General features: G+C 37.9%; 1 protein-coding gene across 5 annotated transcripts in view; it reads left to right on the top strand.

The window, feature by feature from the left end:
* PDS5A (PDS5 cohesin associated factor A) overlaps positions 1–15,809 on the top strand; it is a 133,279-nt gene that overhangs the window by 73,029 nt on the left and 44,441 nt on the right. For all 5 annotated transcript variants that reach the window (XM_008275183.5, XM_070068127.2, XM_008275201.5 and 2 more), the window contains 5 exons: positions 1,121–1,202; positions 2,833–2,881; positions 3,110–3,249; positions 8,595–8,710; positions 13,846–13,951. In XM_008275183.5, the coding sequence (XP_008273405.1) occupies positions 1,121–1,202; positions 2,833–2,881; positions 3,110–3,249; positions 8,595–8,710; positions 13,846–13,951 (493 nt within the window). The remainder of the gene's footprint in view (positions 1–1,120; positions 1,203–2,832; positions 2,882–3,109; positions 3,250–8,594; positions 8,711–13,845; positions 13,952–15,809) is intronic.

The raw sequence follows: 15,809 nt of genomic DNA, 5'->3' as shown, positions 1-15,809 counted from the left end.
CTATATTATTGCCCGATCCAAGGTATATTCAGATTTCCTTAATTGTCTCTATAATGTTTTGGACAGTATTTTTTTATTTTGTTATGTTTCTAGTTCCTGAATATGAAACCGTTTCATAATCTTTGTCTTTTTGCATTTGCTGTTCTTTGGCATGGGATCACATAGATGGATTATTTTGTAGAACATTGCCTCAGTTTGTAACAGTGTTTCCTCATTATTAGATTAAGATTATGCATGTTTTAGGGTATTTGGCATTTCATGTTGGTGTACATGAGCTTAATATGCTGCTCTGGCTTCTGGTTCCAGCTTCCTGCTAATGCAGACCTCTGGGGGGCAATGGTAATGGCTCAAGTAGTTAGGTTCCTGCCACTCATGTGAGAGATGTATGCTGAGTTCCAGGCTTCAGTCTGGAGTGGCTGGGACTGGTACTGGCATACCAGTACACGATGTGGTTGTCCCAAGTGGCAAATTAACCTGCTCTGCCATAATGCCCATTCCAGCACAGTCAATTTAAATGTGACATTGTGAACCTACGTCATTTCTAAGACATTTCATTTTTCTAATGTAGTCTATAGCCCTTTATAAGTATCCCTTACCCTGCCATTAAATGGCCTTTGTGATTTGATCCTTGTCTCTGGTATGTTCCCCACTCACAGCTTGTGATCCAAGAATGTAAATGTTTTTTAAAATTGTTAATATGTGATAAGCACTTTGTTGATGATTCATCTCTCCTTGCACCAGAAGTTTCTGATTACCTCTGTTTTGAACATCTTTGAATCCCGTTATGTACCTAGCAAGATCCTATTCCTCCTTTTAAATGCCCCAAATATTTCTTCTTGTAAGAAATCTTTTATTTACATTATACCAAACTGTCTTAAATCCTAGCATAAGTTTTCTGCTTAAAATTTTAAGCTAAAATAGAGGGATAATATATATATTCTATGTACCATATATATATACCATTATATATATATGTACCATACATATACCATTATATATATATGTACCATATATATATATTTATATATATATAGACACCATTTATCAGGTGAAGTTAAAAGTTGAATTATTTGCAAAATTTGTTATGTAATGTTTTTCATGTTCATAACTTCATTTACAGAGCTCTCAATGAAATGTGGAAGTGTCAGAACATGCTTCGGAGTCATGTACGTGAACTGTTAGATTTGCACAAGCAGCCTACAGTAAGTTCATTATTTGTTTAAATTCATAGTTTATTATAGTAATTGATAAGTTTTTGTGTAATGCTATATAATAAAGCAAGGATAATATCTCAGATATTCCCAGTGTGTGTTAAACATAATTTCTGGAGCCTGTACTGTGGCATACAGGGTAAAACTGCCGCCTCCAGCACTGGCATACCATATGAGCACTAGTTCGAGTCCCGACTGCTCCACTTCCTATCCAGCTCCCTGCCCATACACCTGGGAAAGCAGTGCAAGATGGCCTAAGTACCCATGTGACCCCTTCATTCACATGGGAGTACCGGGAGAAGCTCCTGGCTTTGGATCAGCTCAGCCCTGGCTGTTGTGGCCATTTGGGGAATGAATCAACAGATGGAGAATCTCTGTCTCTCTCTCTCTATATATATAAAACTCTACCTTTCAAATAAATAAATAAAAATTAATTTTTATAGTTGCTCAAACTGAATATTTATAATTAACCTGACAAACTCTTTTCTAGCACAGGCAAAGAAATGGGGTGTTTTTGTATATTAAGATTTTAGATAAGAGTTTATACATATTTTATCAATTTTCAAATAATTAGAATTAGATCTCAAGATAAAATTATATTAAACATCATTTGTTTTTACTCCATGGTTCTTAATCTTTCACTATAGAGTCGATATCAGTATCAGTATTATAAATCTGACAATGTGAAATTAACCAATAAATTCTACTAAAAGTTTTTTGGAAGTGGGAGAAAAATTCTTTTCATACACTTTTCCACTGTATTTATTTGAATAGATGTTCTTAACCAGGAAACTTAAATAGTCCAGTGAGACTGGCAATCTTTTCTTTTGTTAATGAGCAGATAGTAAAAATAAGAGATGTCTGTTACCTGTTTTTATAGTTTCACATATTCACTTATGCTTTTGCTTGTGTAAAAACAGTCATAGATAATGTATAAATGAAGAAACATGTCTGTATTGCCATAAAACTCTGTTAACAAGAACAGGGAAACCATGGAGCTATAACTTAGCAGTTTCTCATCCAAAATATTCAAACATGGTATAAGTGAAAACTATGAATAAAGTAATTATTCATTGTGAAAGATGAAAGGGAAGTACATTTGGAGGGGAATATAATTTGAGGATATGTAAGTAATGAGCCACAAAAAAAGTAATAAAACTATATTCCAGAAGAAAAATTTCTTATTCACATTTTTTAGAGAATATTGTGTGGCATTTTACCTTCCTTGTAATTTTGATGTGATAATTGATCGCTTCTCGGCCTTTTGGCTAAGATCAAGTGTTGATGTGATAATTTTATATTTGTTAATTGCTTATCTTTTAGTCAATCTTTTAGCAAAATAATGTTCCTATGAAAGTTTATGTACTCTTTTAATTTTTAATACTTTCCTGCTAACACTTACTTTCCTTTATTTGTCTTAACTTAATAGTTGTTGCTACTCCAGGTTCTTTGCTATCAACTTAAAATGTAGATGTGGTAAGCCATTTTCCTGTCGGTAGGTTTACTGTAATGGATTAATTTTAACTATGTAAAATAGGCAGTAATGAGTACTGATCATTCTTAACAGAAATTTGTTGGTACATATGACTGATTGTTCTTTTGTTCCTGTTTTAAATTCTAGTCAGAAGCTAACTGTTCTGCTATGTTTGGAAAACTGATGACCATAGCAAGTAAGTTTGTTTATTCACTCATTAAGATGTAGTAAACATCACAATAGACAATTTAATTTGCCCAATAGAACTATCATTTATTGCTCAATAAGAGAAAATTCTTGTCTTAATTGTATTTCTAATAACCAACTAGGCAGATTTGCTTTTAATTGCTCAGCAATTTTTTTAAATAATTTGATTTTAGTATAGTAGGGTAGTTTTTCTTAACTGATATTGTTTCTTTTACAGAGAATTTGCCCGACCCTGGCAAAGCACAAGATTTTGTGAAGAAATTTAACCAGGTTCTTGGTGATGATGAGAAACTGAGGTCTCAGTTGGAGTTATTAATCAGCCCAACGTGTTCATGCAAACAGGCAGACGTTTGTGTGGTTAGTGAATTATACTTTTATATTCATTTTACTAGATTTACTTATAGAACTTTATATTTCGTTAAAAGCCTGTTTTACACAAAGTATTTTGTGTGAATTTAATAATATTGTGCACTCTGAATTACTTAGGTATGTGTCTGTGGATCAACTTAGTTCTCTTTACTTACCACTCACTCTCCAGCCACATCCCAGGAAAAATCTAGAGAAGTAACCCAGGGAGATTGGTCCTAAGAATTGAGCATGATAAAGTACTTTGTATTTAGTAGACATTCTTTGAGTAAATGGTAAGAATTTTCTAAATGGTTGTCTGTGCATGCATTTTCTTCTCCTTTGTATTAGTATGGACAAAGTCCTTGTCAGTAAATCAGCAATAGTAATATTGCCATATATGTGATTCCTTTTATAGATAAATTTCTATTTAGACTTTTGTCCTCATTCTATTCTTGGACTCCTTATTTTATGGAAAGGCACTATTCTTGAAACTATTGGTAAAGAACACTTCATTTATTTATTTACTCAGCATTTTATAAAACAGTCTTCCCAGCAGTTGAGAGAAAGCTGAGATTCAGGCCTGCTCAGTATTTATTAGCACATATTTATCTGCTGGGGGAGACAGAACACATGCGGGAGAGGGAAGAGAGGTGCTAAAGTATGCCAGTTAGTAACAGTTATAGGATGTTCTGTTTTCTCTTATTCTATCTCATACTTTAATAAGTGATTACTTTGCACATGAAATAATTATTTTATGAGATTTATATTACTTATTTGAAAGTCATAGTTACAGAGAGAAAAGCAGGAAGAGAGAGATCCTCCATCCGTTGGTTCACTTCCCACATGATCACAATGGCTGGTGCCAGGCCAGGCTGAAGTCAGGAGACAGGAACTCCATCTGGGTCTATGTTGGTGGTAGGGTCCCAAGCTCTGGTGCCATCTTCTGCTGCTTTCCTGGAATACTAGGAGGGAATTGGGTTGAAGTGGACCATTTGGAACTCTAACCACTGCTCATATGGAATACCAGAGTTGGCTGCACAGGCTGTGGTTTAATTTGCTGTGCTACAGCACCCTCTCCAAATAATTTTTAAAATTAATTTATTAGAAAGCCAGAGAGACAGATACAGTGATCTGTCCTTTGCTGGTTTACTCCGCAAATGCCTGTAACAGCTGGGACTGGGCCAGGTTGGAGTCAGGAGCCAGGAACTGAATCTAGGTCTCCTCTGCAGGTAGCAAGGGACCCAGGTAGTTGAGCCATTTTCTAATGCCTCTCAGGGTGTGCATCAGCCGGATACTGGATGCAGACTGGGGCCAGGACCAAACACTCAGGCACTTTGATACCAGATGCAAGTGTCTCAAAACACTGCCTTAACAGCTATTCTAAATATCCACCCTGAAAAAGTACTTTTTAAAAACCAAACACCCTTTTATTAATTGAAATAACAGTGAAAATTGTGCATAGAAAATTGTACAAAGAAGAGAGAGTATGGGGCTGGGGCTGTGGCTCACTTGGTTGATCCTCCGCCTGTGGCGCCGGCATCCCACATGGGCGCCAGGTTGTAGTTCCAGCTGCCCCTCTTCCAGTCCAGCTCTCTGCTGTGGCCCAGGAGAGCAGTGGAGGATTGCCCGGTGTTTGGGCTCCTGCACCCGCATGGGAGACCAGGAGGAAGCACCTGGCTCCTGGCTTCGGATCGGCGCAGCGCCAGCCATAGCGGCCATTTGGGGAGTGAATTAATGGAAGGAAGACCTTTCTCTCTGTCTCTCTCTCTCACTATCTATAACTCTACCTGTCAAATAAAAAACTAAATTAAGGCCGGCGCCGCGGCTCACTAGGCTAATCCTCCGCCTAGCGGTGCCAGCACACCGGGTTCTAGTCCCGGTCGGGGTGCCGGATTCTGTCCCGGTTGCCCCTCTTCCAGGCCAGCTCTCTGCTGTGGCCAGGGAGTGCAGTGGAGGATGGCCCAGGTGCTTGGGCCCTGCACCCCATGGGAGACCAGGAAAAAGCACCTGGCTCCTGGCTCCTGCCATTGGATCAGCGCGGTGCGCCGGCCGCAGCGCGCCGGCCGCGGCGGCCATTGGAGGGTGAACCAACGGCAAAGGAAGACCTTTCTCTCTGTCTCTCTCTCTCACTGTCCACTCTGCCTGTCAAAAAAAAAAAAAAAAAAAAAAAAAAAAAACTAAATTAAAAAGAGATAATATAGTATTTTTGAAGCTCTTGTTTTTTAGTTTGTATAATACTTGGATTTAATAAATTATAAGCTTATAGTAATAGAAGCTCTTTATTGCTTTTGTACTTCATAGCAGTGTTTAGTATACTAACCAACTTATGTAAATTAGTAAGTATGTATTATGAGTAGTAATTGTATGCAATGATAGCATAGATTTTATGAGAAATTGATGAAACATTATCAGGGATACAGAAAGAACTCTTAGAAACAAAAGCAAAATGGTCAATTGTCCTTCCTGAAAGGATTGCTTTGGTTGAAACTTTCTCAACTACTTTTCAGCTATAATACTTTACGTTGCTGGTACTGGCACTGTGGCATAACAGGTGAAGCTGCTGCCTGAAACACCAGCATCCCATACAAGTCCCTATTGCTCCACTACTGATCCAGTTCCCTGCCTAATGCGCCTGGGAAAGCAGTGCAGGATGGCCCAAGTCTTGGGCCCATGCACCCACATGGGAGACCCAGAGAGAGCTCTGGCTTCGGCCTGGCCCAACCCCTGCTGTGACAGCCATCTGGGGAATGAAGCAGCAGATTAAGATCTTTGTCTCTTCTCTCCCTCTGTAATTCTTGACTTCCAAATATAAATTTTTAAGAAGCCACACAATGGCATAGCACTTTAAGCCACTGTCTGCAGTTCCGGCATCTGATAATAAGTGCAGGTTTGAGTCCCAGCTGCTCCACTTCTGAGCCAGCTCCCTGCTACTGCACCTAGGAAGGCAGCAGAGGATGGCCCAAGTGGGAAACCCGGATAAAGGTAATGGCTTCAGCCTGGCCCAGCCTCCACCATTTGGGAAGTAAACCAGCAGATGGAAGAACTGTCTCTCCCTCTCTCTAATTCTGACTTTCAAATAAATATATAAATAAAAAAAAAGACTTCTTGTCAGTCTTAAATGTTTCCATTTATATTTTGGAGGTATGTATTGCTTTTTTCCCCTTGATTGTGTACAGAAAACTATTTGTTGCTACCTACCTGTCATAGATTGATGTGGCTTGCTCCTTATCTCAAATATCAGTTAAGATTATCACACAAATGTATTAATATAATTGTTATGAGAGTTTAAATCTTACATACACAAAGTATTTGTGTGGTGAGAAATTTCCTCAATGGAAAATTGTTATATAGGCATACCAAAACACGTTTCAAAAAGCTCTTTGTGTAGTATTCTGTTTATATATATAGGTAAATGTGTATTTAACATAGTTCTGTTGCTGTGTTTGAGTAATTATGCATTCTTTTTCCCTTAGAATTTGTTTCTTATTTCTATATCTATGTATAGTGCTTTCTTTCCTTAAACCTAGTTTTTCAATTTATTAGTAATTTATTTCAAGGTACTGATAATATACATTTGCTAGCAGTTTTTCAATAGTCATTTTTGTTGTTAGACAGCCTCTGATGTATTTATCTTATGTTAAAAAATTATGTTTGATACTATAGGAAAAAAATTTCCTTTTTTGAGATACCTCACAAAATAAGATTAATATTCTTTTTTTCAGGCCAGGGTATTAATCCACTGTGCCACAGCACTGGTCCCCAAGATTAATTTCAAGATAGTGAAATTCAGCATTTTTTTGTTTTTACTGCCTTACTTAAAGATTCAATTTATGTATTTGAAAGGCAAAGTTGGCAGGGGAATGTCTTCCATCTGCTGATTCATTCCCTAAATGGCCACAGCAGCTGGGACTGGGCTGATCCAGAGTCAGGAGCCAAGAGCTTCTCCCACATGGGTGCAGGGGCCCAAGCACTTTGGCCATTTTCTGCTGCTTTTCCAGGCACATTAGCAGGGAGCTAGGTTGGAAGTGGAACAGCTAGGATATGAACTGTTGCCCATGTGGGATGCCATTGTCACTGAAACACCTTTAAAATATACTAATATGTTTCTGTATTATAGTTTGGAAAGCACATTTAATGTACATTATTTCCTCAGCCCAGATGCATATTTATTTAACAGAACTATTGAATTAAAAAACATGCTTTTACAATAAATTTTCTTAGTGCCCAACACATTATATACTCAATCATATTTTTGAGGAATCAGTCACAGTTGTTACCTTCTTTAGAAACTTCCTGCAATGATATCTTTGTTTGTAGGATCTGTTTAACATAATGCCATAATCTTTTTAAATTGAGAGAGTTTTTTTTAATCCATCAAACCGTATACAATAATTCTATGTCTAGGTTACAAATTGACAAGATTCTAAGAGATTGCATGGTTAAACCAAAACTGAAAAAGTTACAAATATACATTTATAAATATTCTCCCTTAAAATAGATTAAAGCAAAACAAAGTATTCTATCAAATTATGAAATAATTAACACCAAGAATACATTCTCATGAAAGTGTAAATTTGTTTTTTCAACAGTTGAGTGTTAAAAACAGTTGTTACACTAAGTAATCATTTCATGGGGGGTGAGCATTAAGCCTAGCAACTAAGATACTCATTAAGATCCCCACATCCAATATCAGAGTATCTGAATTTGATTCCTGGTTCTTCCCCCTCACTCCAGCTTCCTCAATGGCCACAGAGACTTGGATTGAGTTCTTGGCTCCTGTATTCAGTTCCCCGACCTTTGCAGTTCAATGCCTGGGTTTGAGTCCTGGTTCCACTCTCCATTCCTACTAATGCACACCCTGGAAGGCTGCAAGTAATGGCTTAAATACTTGAGTTCCTGCCGCTTACACAGAAGACATGGATTGAGTACCTGGCTTCTGGCTTTGGCCTAACCTAGCCTCAGCTGTTGTGGGCTTTTGAGGAGTGAACCAGTGGAACGAAAATCCCTGTCTCTCTTTTTCTCTCTTGTTTCCCTCTCCCCCCACCCTGCCCCACCTTTCAAACAAATTAACAGTTAACAGTCATATTTTTTAAAAAGAAAAATTTCATAGGAGTAATATCAGACAAAAGGTCAAAACCACAGAGAAACCACGTCATCTGCTTATGTTCTTCACTGTCCAGATTTTTCTAAGGTTGCTCAATGAATGTCTAAATTTTATTCAGGATCTAAAACAGAAAAACATTTTTTCGCTACTGTTGGTTTTACATCTTTGTGTTTTATTCCTGTAATCATTTTTATTTTTTATAGGCATGAGAGTAAATCATATTTATGATAAAACTCTTTACTTTTTGTAGAGAGAAATAGCTCGGAAACTTGCAAATCCTAAGCAGCCAACAAATCCTTTTCTAGAGATGGTCAAATTTCTGTTGGAAAGAATTGCACCTGTGCACATTGATTCAGAAGCCATAAGGTAAGATGTTGTAAATTTAAATTTGGGGACCGTAAAGAGATCTTTAAAAAAATGTTTTTCCTGTATATTGTTTTGTATACTTCTTTTTAATAGCAGAAGAACACATGTTCCAACTATAAGAAGACCTGCTGATTTTATGATCTTTGGCTTTATTTATGGCTTTTTATTTTTAAAAATTTATTTTTTTATTTTTAACCTTTCTCCTGTTCATTGAAGAAAACTCAGAACAAAGTGTGGTTCAATATAGCTGTCAACCTCCCTCTGAGGGTTCTTAAACATTTATTGATCACATCATATTTTGTAGTTATATGGGTATTTTACACCATTGCTCACTTACCATGTGAAAACAGAATATTATGTTGAAAATAAAACAGTTGTCATTAAAGGTTTTTGGTTTGTAAAAGGTTTTTGGTTTGTAAACATTAATATTCTTTGTGGTTTTGGAAGAAGCTCTCTTAATTATCCAAATTTTCAACATTAATATTACATCTCTTTGGATGATTATGAGAATTAGAGATAGCATAAAAAGCAAGTGGCTTGGCATAATTGGTGTTAATTGACAGCTATTTTTTGTTAGTACTTCCAACAGTTTCAGACATTTGAGTTTGATTTTATGACTTTTCTGTTGTATCCTTCTGTGGGTGCCATTTTTCTTATACTAATTACTTTTCCAGTAAATAAGATGTGTATCTTTCTGTGTTGGGTTATTATTGTACTTATTGATTCTTTTTCCAGATGATACAGGAAATATTAAAACTCATGGTGCTTGGTTTTGATTTTTTACTGCCCTTAAAGATTCGATTTATGTATTTGAAAGGCAAAGTTAGAGAGAGAGAGAGAGAGAGAGAATCTTCCATCTGCTGGTTCACTCCCCAGATGGCTGCAACAACCGGAGCTTCTTCTGGAAGACCACATGTGCCATCCTCTGCTGCTTTCCCAGGCTCATTAGCCTGGAGCTGAATAGGAAGAGGACTGGAATTGGCACCCATATAGGAAGTCAGTATTGCAGGTGGAGGCTTTACTCACTACACCACAAGGCCAGCCCCCTTCCTCCACTTTCAATCCAATATGCACCGTGAGAGGCAATAGGTGATAGGTCACCTACTTGGGTCCCTGCCAACCATGTGGGAGACCTGGATGAAATTCCTGGCTCCTAAAATTTCCATCTGATCCAGCCCTGCTGTTTCTGGCATTTAGAGAGTCAAGTAACAGATGAAACATATCCCTGCTCTACTTTCTTCTCCTGTCCCCTGCACCCCTTTCTCTCCCTGTCTTTCTCCCTCTCTTTTTTTCTCTCCTTTCTTCCCCCTTCCCCATCCCCAACACTTCTGTCACTCTGCCTTTCAAATAAATATAATAAAGAAATCTGCTTTTAAAAATAACTAATTTATTTGAGAATTTCTTTTGCTCAAGCATTTTTCCCTAAGATGTTTGCCTATGCAGATGAATACATATATGTTATAGTTAGTTAGTGGTATGAAGATGGTAATTGACAATTAGGTAGTTGTTGTAATGGTTATATTGGTTGAAACCCAGGAGAAAGAGAATAAAATTAACTGAAAAACTTTGAGGACTACATCATGAGAAAAATTGACAAGGGACTGGCAGAAGAAGATGAGGAGCTCATTTTAAGATGTTTTGAGAAGACAGTCAAAAGTCAGAATTCAGGGGCTGGTGTTGTAGCACAATGGATTAAGCCATCACTTACAAAAATAGCATCCTTTATCAGAGTGCTGGTTCAAGTCCTGACTGCTCTGCATCTGATCCAGATTCCTGCTAATGCACTTGGGAAAGAAACAGAATACGACTCGAGTACTTGGGCCCCTTCTACCCCTGGGACAAACCAGAAAGGAGTTCCAGGCCTTGGCCTCGTCCATTTCTGGCTGTTGTGGCCATTCAGAGAATTAAAGATTTACAAAGCATGTTTCTGAACCAGCAAATGGAAGATATCTCTTCTCTCTCTTCCGTTCCCTCGTTCCTGTCATTCTGCCTTTTGAATAAGTCTTTTTTAAAAGTCAAAAGTCAGAAAAGAGTGGTATCAGAGAGCCAGAGGTACTGAAAGATGTAGGGATCAATCATATGAAGAAGTGAAGTAAGTACCAAATAGCATTCATTGATTAGGAAGAGGAAATAAATCATAGTGTCCAGAACAGAATACCATTAAGTCAAAAAGACATAGAAGGGGCCTGCACTTGGCATAGTGGGTAAAGCTGTCCCCTGGAGTGCTGGCATTGTATATGGATGCCAGCTCAAGTCCTGGCTGCTCCATAACAATCCAGATCCCTGTTAATATTCCTGGGAAAGCAGCAGAAGATGGCCCAAGTGCTTGGTTCCCTGCACCCACGTGAAAAACCTGGAAAAAACTGGTTCCTGGTCATCTGGGAAGTAAACCAGCAGATGAAGACATCTCTGTCTCTGCCTTTCCCTCTCTCTCTGTAACTTGGCCTTTCAGTGAGTAAATCTTGAAAAAAAATTTAAAAAAAGACATAGTGGAGTCTTCCCTTTATAATATTTGGGCAGACAAGGCTGTTCAAGCCTGGAGTTAACTGACCTATCTCAACAGATGCCCACTAGGACACAATTGACTATACTTAGATCCAAGAAAATCAAAAGAATAAATAGTCTGTCATACTTCCAAGCTCTGTGGTATGAAATAAATTGGCTGTGGGGACAATCAATGTAAATACCCTTCAGCTATCAAAAGAAGACAGTTGAGATGATGGAAGGTGTGTAGGCTTGAAGAAATCTTGTGTTTTTTTTTGTTGTTGTTGTTTTTTGTTTTTGGTTTTTTTTTGTTTTTGTTTTTGTTTTTTTTCCTGAAAGAATCTTAAATATGTGTGAACAGAGCTAATAGAAGATATGTTGAGATGGAGAAAGGGGAGTATTGATAATGATGGAGTATTCCTAAGGAAGCCGAGAAGGAAGAAGGGCAGCTGCTATGGCCTGGGAAAGCAGTAGAAGATGGCCCAGCAAAGAGCTGGATCAGAAGTAGAACAGCTGGGACTCATCCAGCGCCCATATGGGATGCTGGCACTATAGATGGCAAATTTACCCGCGATGCCATAGTACCGGACCCTTAAAAGTTTTAAAGAGAAGTTAATTAAAGTGCTAAAATTCCATTACATTTCAATATCCTCATCCAATTCAAACTTTAAAAGATTTTTTATTGGGGCTGACATTATGATGCAGATCACTTGCCTTTTGGGATGCCTGCATCCCATATTTGGGTGCCAGTTTGAGTCCTGGCTACACTGGACTTCTGATCCACCTTCCTACTAGTGTACCTGAGATGCAGCAGATGACCCAAATATTTGGGTTCCTGTCACCCATGTGGGAGACCCAGATGGAATTCCTGGCCCCTGTCTTTAGTCTAGACCTGACTGTTGGTAGGTATTTGGGAGGTAAACTAGCAGATGAAAGATCTGTTCTCCCTCTCTCTGTCTGTTCCTCTCTGTGTTACTCTTTCAAATAAATAACTCATTTTAAAAAATATTTTATTGGGGGCTGGTGCTGTGGCGCAGCAGGTTAACGCCCTGGCCTGAAGCGCCGGCATCCCATATGGGCACTGGTTCAATTCCCAGCTGCTCCACTTCCTATCCAGCTCTCTGCTATGGCCTGAAATAGCAGTAGAAGATGGCCCAAGTCCTTGGGCCCCTGCACCGCGTGGGAGACCTGGAAGAAGCTCCTGGCTCCTGGCTTCAGATCGGCACAATTCAGCCATTGCAGCCAATTGGGGAGTGAACCATCAGATGGAAGACCTCTCTCTCTTTCTCTCTCTCTCTCTCTCTGCCTCTCCTCTCTCATGTATCTCTGACTTCAAGTAAAATTAAAAAATCTTTAAAAGATATATACATAACACCAAGGGGAAACAATTTAACCCAAATATGTTTTTTGAATATTTTTTATATACAAAGTCAGTTCAAATGATGTCCTCTTAGTTTAGTAAGTTAATGCACTTGGCCATCATCATCTGTGAGATCTGTATCAGTGGATTTAGCCAACTGCAGATTGAAAATATTTGGAAATATAAAACTGTACTAAACATGTATAGACTTTTGTTTAATGCCTTTTTAAAAAAATATTTACTTATTTGAGAGGCAGAGTTACAGAGGGAGACAAGAGAAAGAAGTCCTCCATCTGTTGATTCACTCCTCGAATGGCCGCATTGGCTGGAGCTGGGCTGATCCAAAGCCAGGAGCCAGGAGCCTCCTTCAGGTCTCCCACATGGTACAGGGGCCCATACACCCAGATCATCAGCTTAGAGCTGGATCATCATTGGAGCAGCTGGAACTCGAACTGGTACCCACATGGGGAGCCAACACTTCAGTCAGAAGCCTAACCTACTACGCCACAGTGCTGGCCCCTAATGTCATTTTCTAAATAATATAAGAGCTTTTTACATAGCATGTACATTGTATTAGATACAATGAATAATCTAGAATTGATTTAAGGGATGTGCATTGGTTATATGCAAAGGCTACCCCACTTTATAATATCTTTGAGTACTTGAACAACCAAGGGTTTTGTATTGGCTAGGGTGTTTGAACTATTTCCCTGTGAATGATGATTGCCCTCTATATCTTAAAATTGTAAACAACTTCCTTACATATAGAAATGAATTGTAAATTGCTTATATTGTATTATGTATTTCCAGTGTGTTTTGTCATTTAATTTTTGTTTTGTTATTATACTTTTTTTTTTTAATTTACTTATTTGAGATGCAGAGTTAGAGGGAGAGGGAGGGAGGGAGGGAGAGGTCTTATTATCTGCTGGATCACTCCCCAGATGGCCACAGCTGTAGACAGGTGCTTCATTCAGGTCTCCCACGTGGGTGCAGAGCTTTAAGTACTTGGGCCATCTGGTTTCCCAGGCATATTAGCAGGGAGCTGGATCAGAAGCTCAGAAGTGGAGCAGCTGGGACTGGAACCAACACCCAAATGGGATGTCAGCATTTCAGGCTGCAGCTTAGCCTGTGAACACTACATTGCCAGCCCTACATTAAGTATTTTCAAGGGATAAACCAAAAATATGCTGTTAAGTAGAGAAACTTGATTAAATCTGACTCATGTAGATTAGTTTAGATTACAGCTTTTAGTTTTGTGATATTTCTAATTTATATTTTCTTCTTTTAATAGTGCACTTGTAAAATTGATGAATAAATCCATAGAGGGGACAGCAGATGATGAAGAGGAGGGTGTAAGTCCCGATACTGCTATTCGTTCAGGACTTGAACTTCTTAAGGTACTTTTGGAATAATTTTGTCTCTTAGAATGCCCATAGTCATAATTTGTATTTCCTTTAAGATATGCAGAAGTTGGACTTCTTGCATTGGAAGCTATTTAAAAGATAAAAATGTATGATAGAAGTTATATTTTATAAAAATATGTTACATGATAGTATTTATAAGATAATGTTTTTTGATTTTGTTCGCTGCAATGCTTTTAACAATGTATGCTAAATTACCTAATATTTTCATTCAAAGAACCTACATCTAGTATAGTAGACTGCAAACAGGGATTATTATATGACAGCATCTGTCAAAAATTAGGGAATTTTTAAAAAGGATTTATTTATTTATTTGAAACTCAGAGTTATACAGAAAGAGAAGGAGAGGCAGAGAGAGAGCTCTTCCATATACTGGTTCACTGCCCAAATGGCCACCACTGGCAGAACTGCACCGATCCAAAGCCAGGAGCTTCTTCCAGGTCTCCCACGTGGGTGCAGGGGCCCAAGGACTTGGACCATCTTGTACTGCTTTCCCAGGCCAAAGCAGAGACCTGGATTGGAAGTGGCACAGTCAGGACACGAACTGGCCCCCATATGGGATGCTGGCACTGCAGGTAGCGGCTTTACCCGCCACGCCACAGCACCAACCCCAACCCCAGGAATTTTTAAATAACTGATAATCATAATATATGCCAAATAATTCAACAATTTGAGCAACTGATATGAGCCAGGTGACTCAAAATTTTCTGGACACCATGTAACTAGATTTACAGGAAGCATAATATCATTAAAGGGAATAATTGTTTGCATCCTTGGGGAATCTTGGAATACTAGTCTGAATGAAGAAAAAGATTGCTTTGGGGAGCAATAGACAAAAGTCTGGTTCCATATTGTGAGGCAGAGACATAGTGTTGAGGTTTTCAGTCTGGCTTTCAACCTATAACACTTGATAAAACTTTCATTGGATTGAGTAGAGAGAGTAAGAAGTTGGAAGAGATTTTGAGGACCCTGCAACACAAACTAAGCGAGAAAAGGTAATTCAGTAGGAAAGAAAGTAATATCATTGTACTGAGATGGTCATATATTATTTCATTGAAACAATCTATATGCCTCATGAATAAGATTTTAATTATATTTTTAATATTTGGGCTATATTTTCATAGTTTAAAAGTTAAATCATCATTAAGGCAAACATTTTTCAATGAGTTGCTTTTGATTTTGGTTTTCAAATTCTCAGTTTGTCTGTAAATAATTAAAAGCTTATAACTCATCCAAAGCTTACTAAATGAGACCATCTTTGTGCTACATGACACTTTAAACAAATGCTTACTGATGAAGTTAACAAAGACTGCTTGCTTTGTTGCTTCCACACTCTGCCTTTTCACTATTAACCCTTTTTCCTGATATTACAATAAATTATTTTCTACTTTATAGCAAGAAAATTTTATAAGCATGTCATATATAACTTGCTACAAATTCCTTAAGGACAGGGTGGGGCTGAAGTCATAATAAACGGGAATATATTTGCAATCCTAATTGGAAGTTTACGTTAATGGATTGTTTCTACATATGACGAACAAACTTTTTGTGATCCATTTCACTTAACATTTTAAAATAGATTATCATCTGGTCAAATAATGCCTGAATTAGCATTTTCTGTATATCTCACAAATATTGAGTTATTAAGTATGGATCTTTAATTTTCACTAGACATTCCTGCACATAAACAAAATACATTTATAAGCTGATCATTATAAAATTGGAATATCATTCCATAAAAAATGAGCAACATTTTTTACATTCCAAATATCAGAATAAGCAGAAAAGAAGAAAACAGGGCATCTCAGGCGTCAGAAGGAAGTAACTGGAAGCT

The sequence above is a fragment of the Oryctolagus cuniculus genome, chromosome 2, assembly GCF_051225735.1.
Source record: "Oryctolagus cuniculus isolate XC-2025 breed Fujian yellow rabbit chromosome 2, ASM5122573v1, whole genome shotgun sequence".
Taxonomy (NCBI): domain Eukaryota; kingdom Metazoa; phylum Chordata; class Mammalia; order Lagomorpha; family Leporidae; genus Oryctolagus; species Oryctolagus cuniculus.
This window is presented reverse-complemented; position numbering and strand designations above follow the sequence as displayed.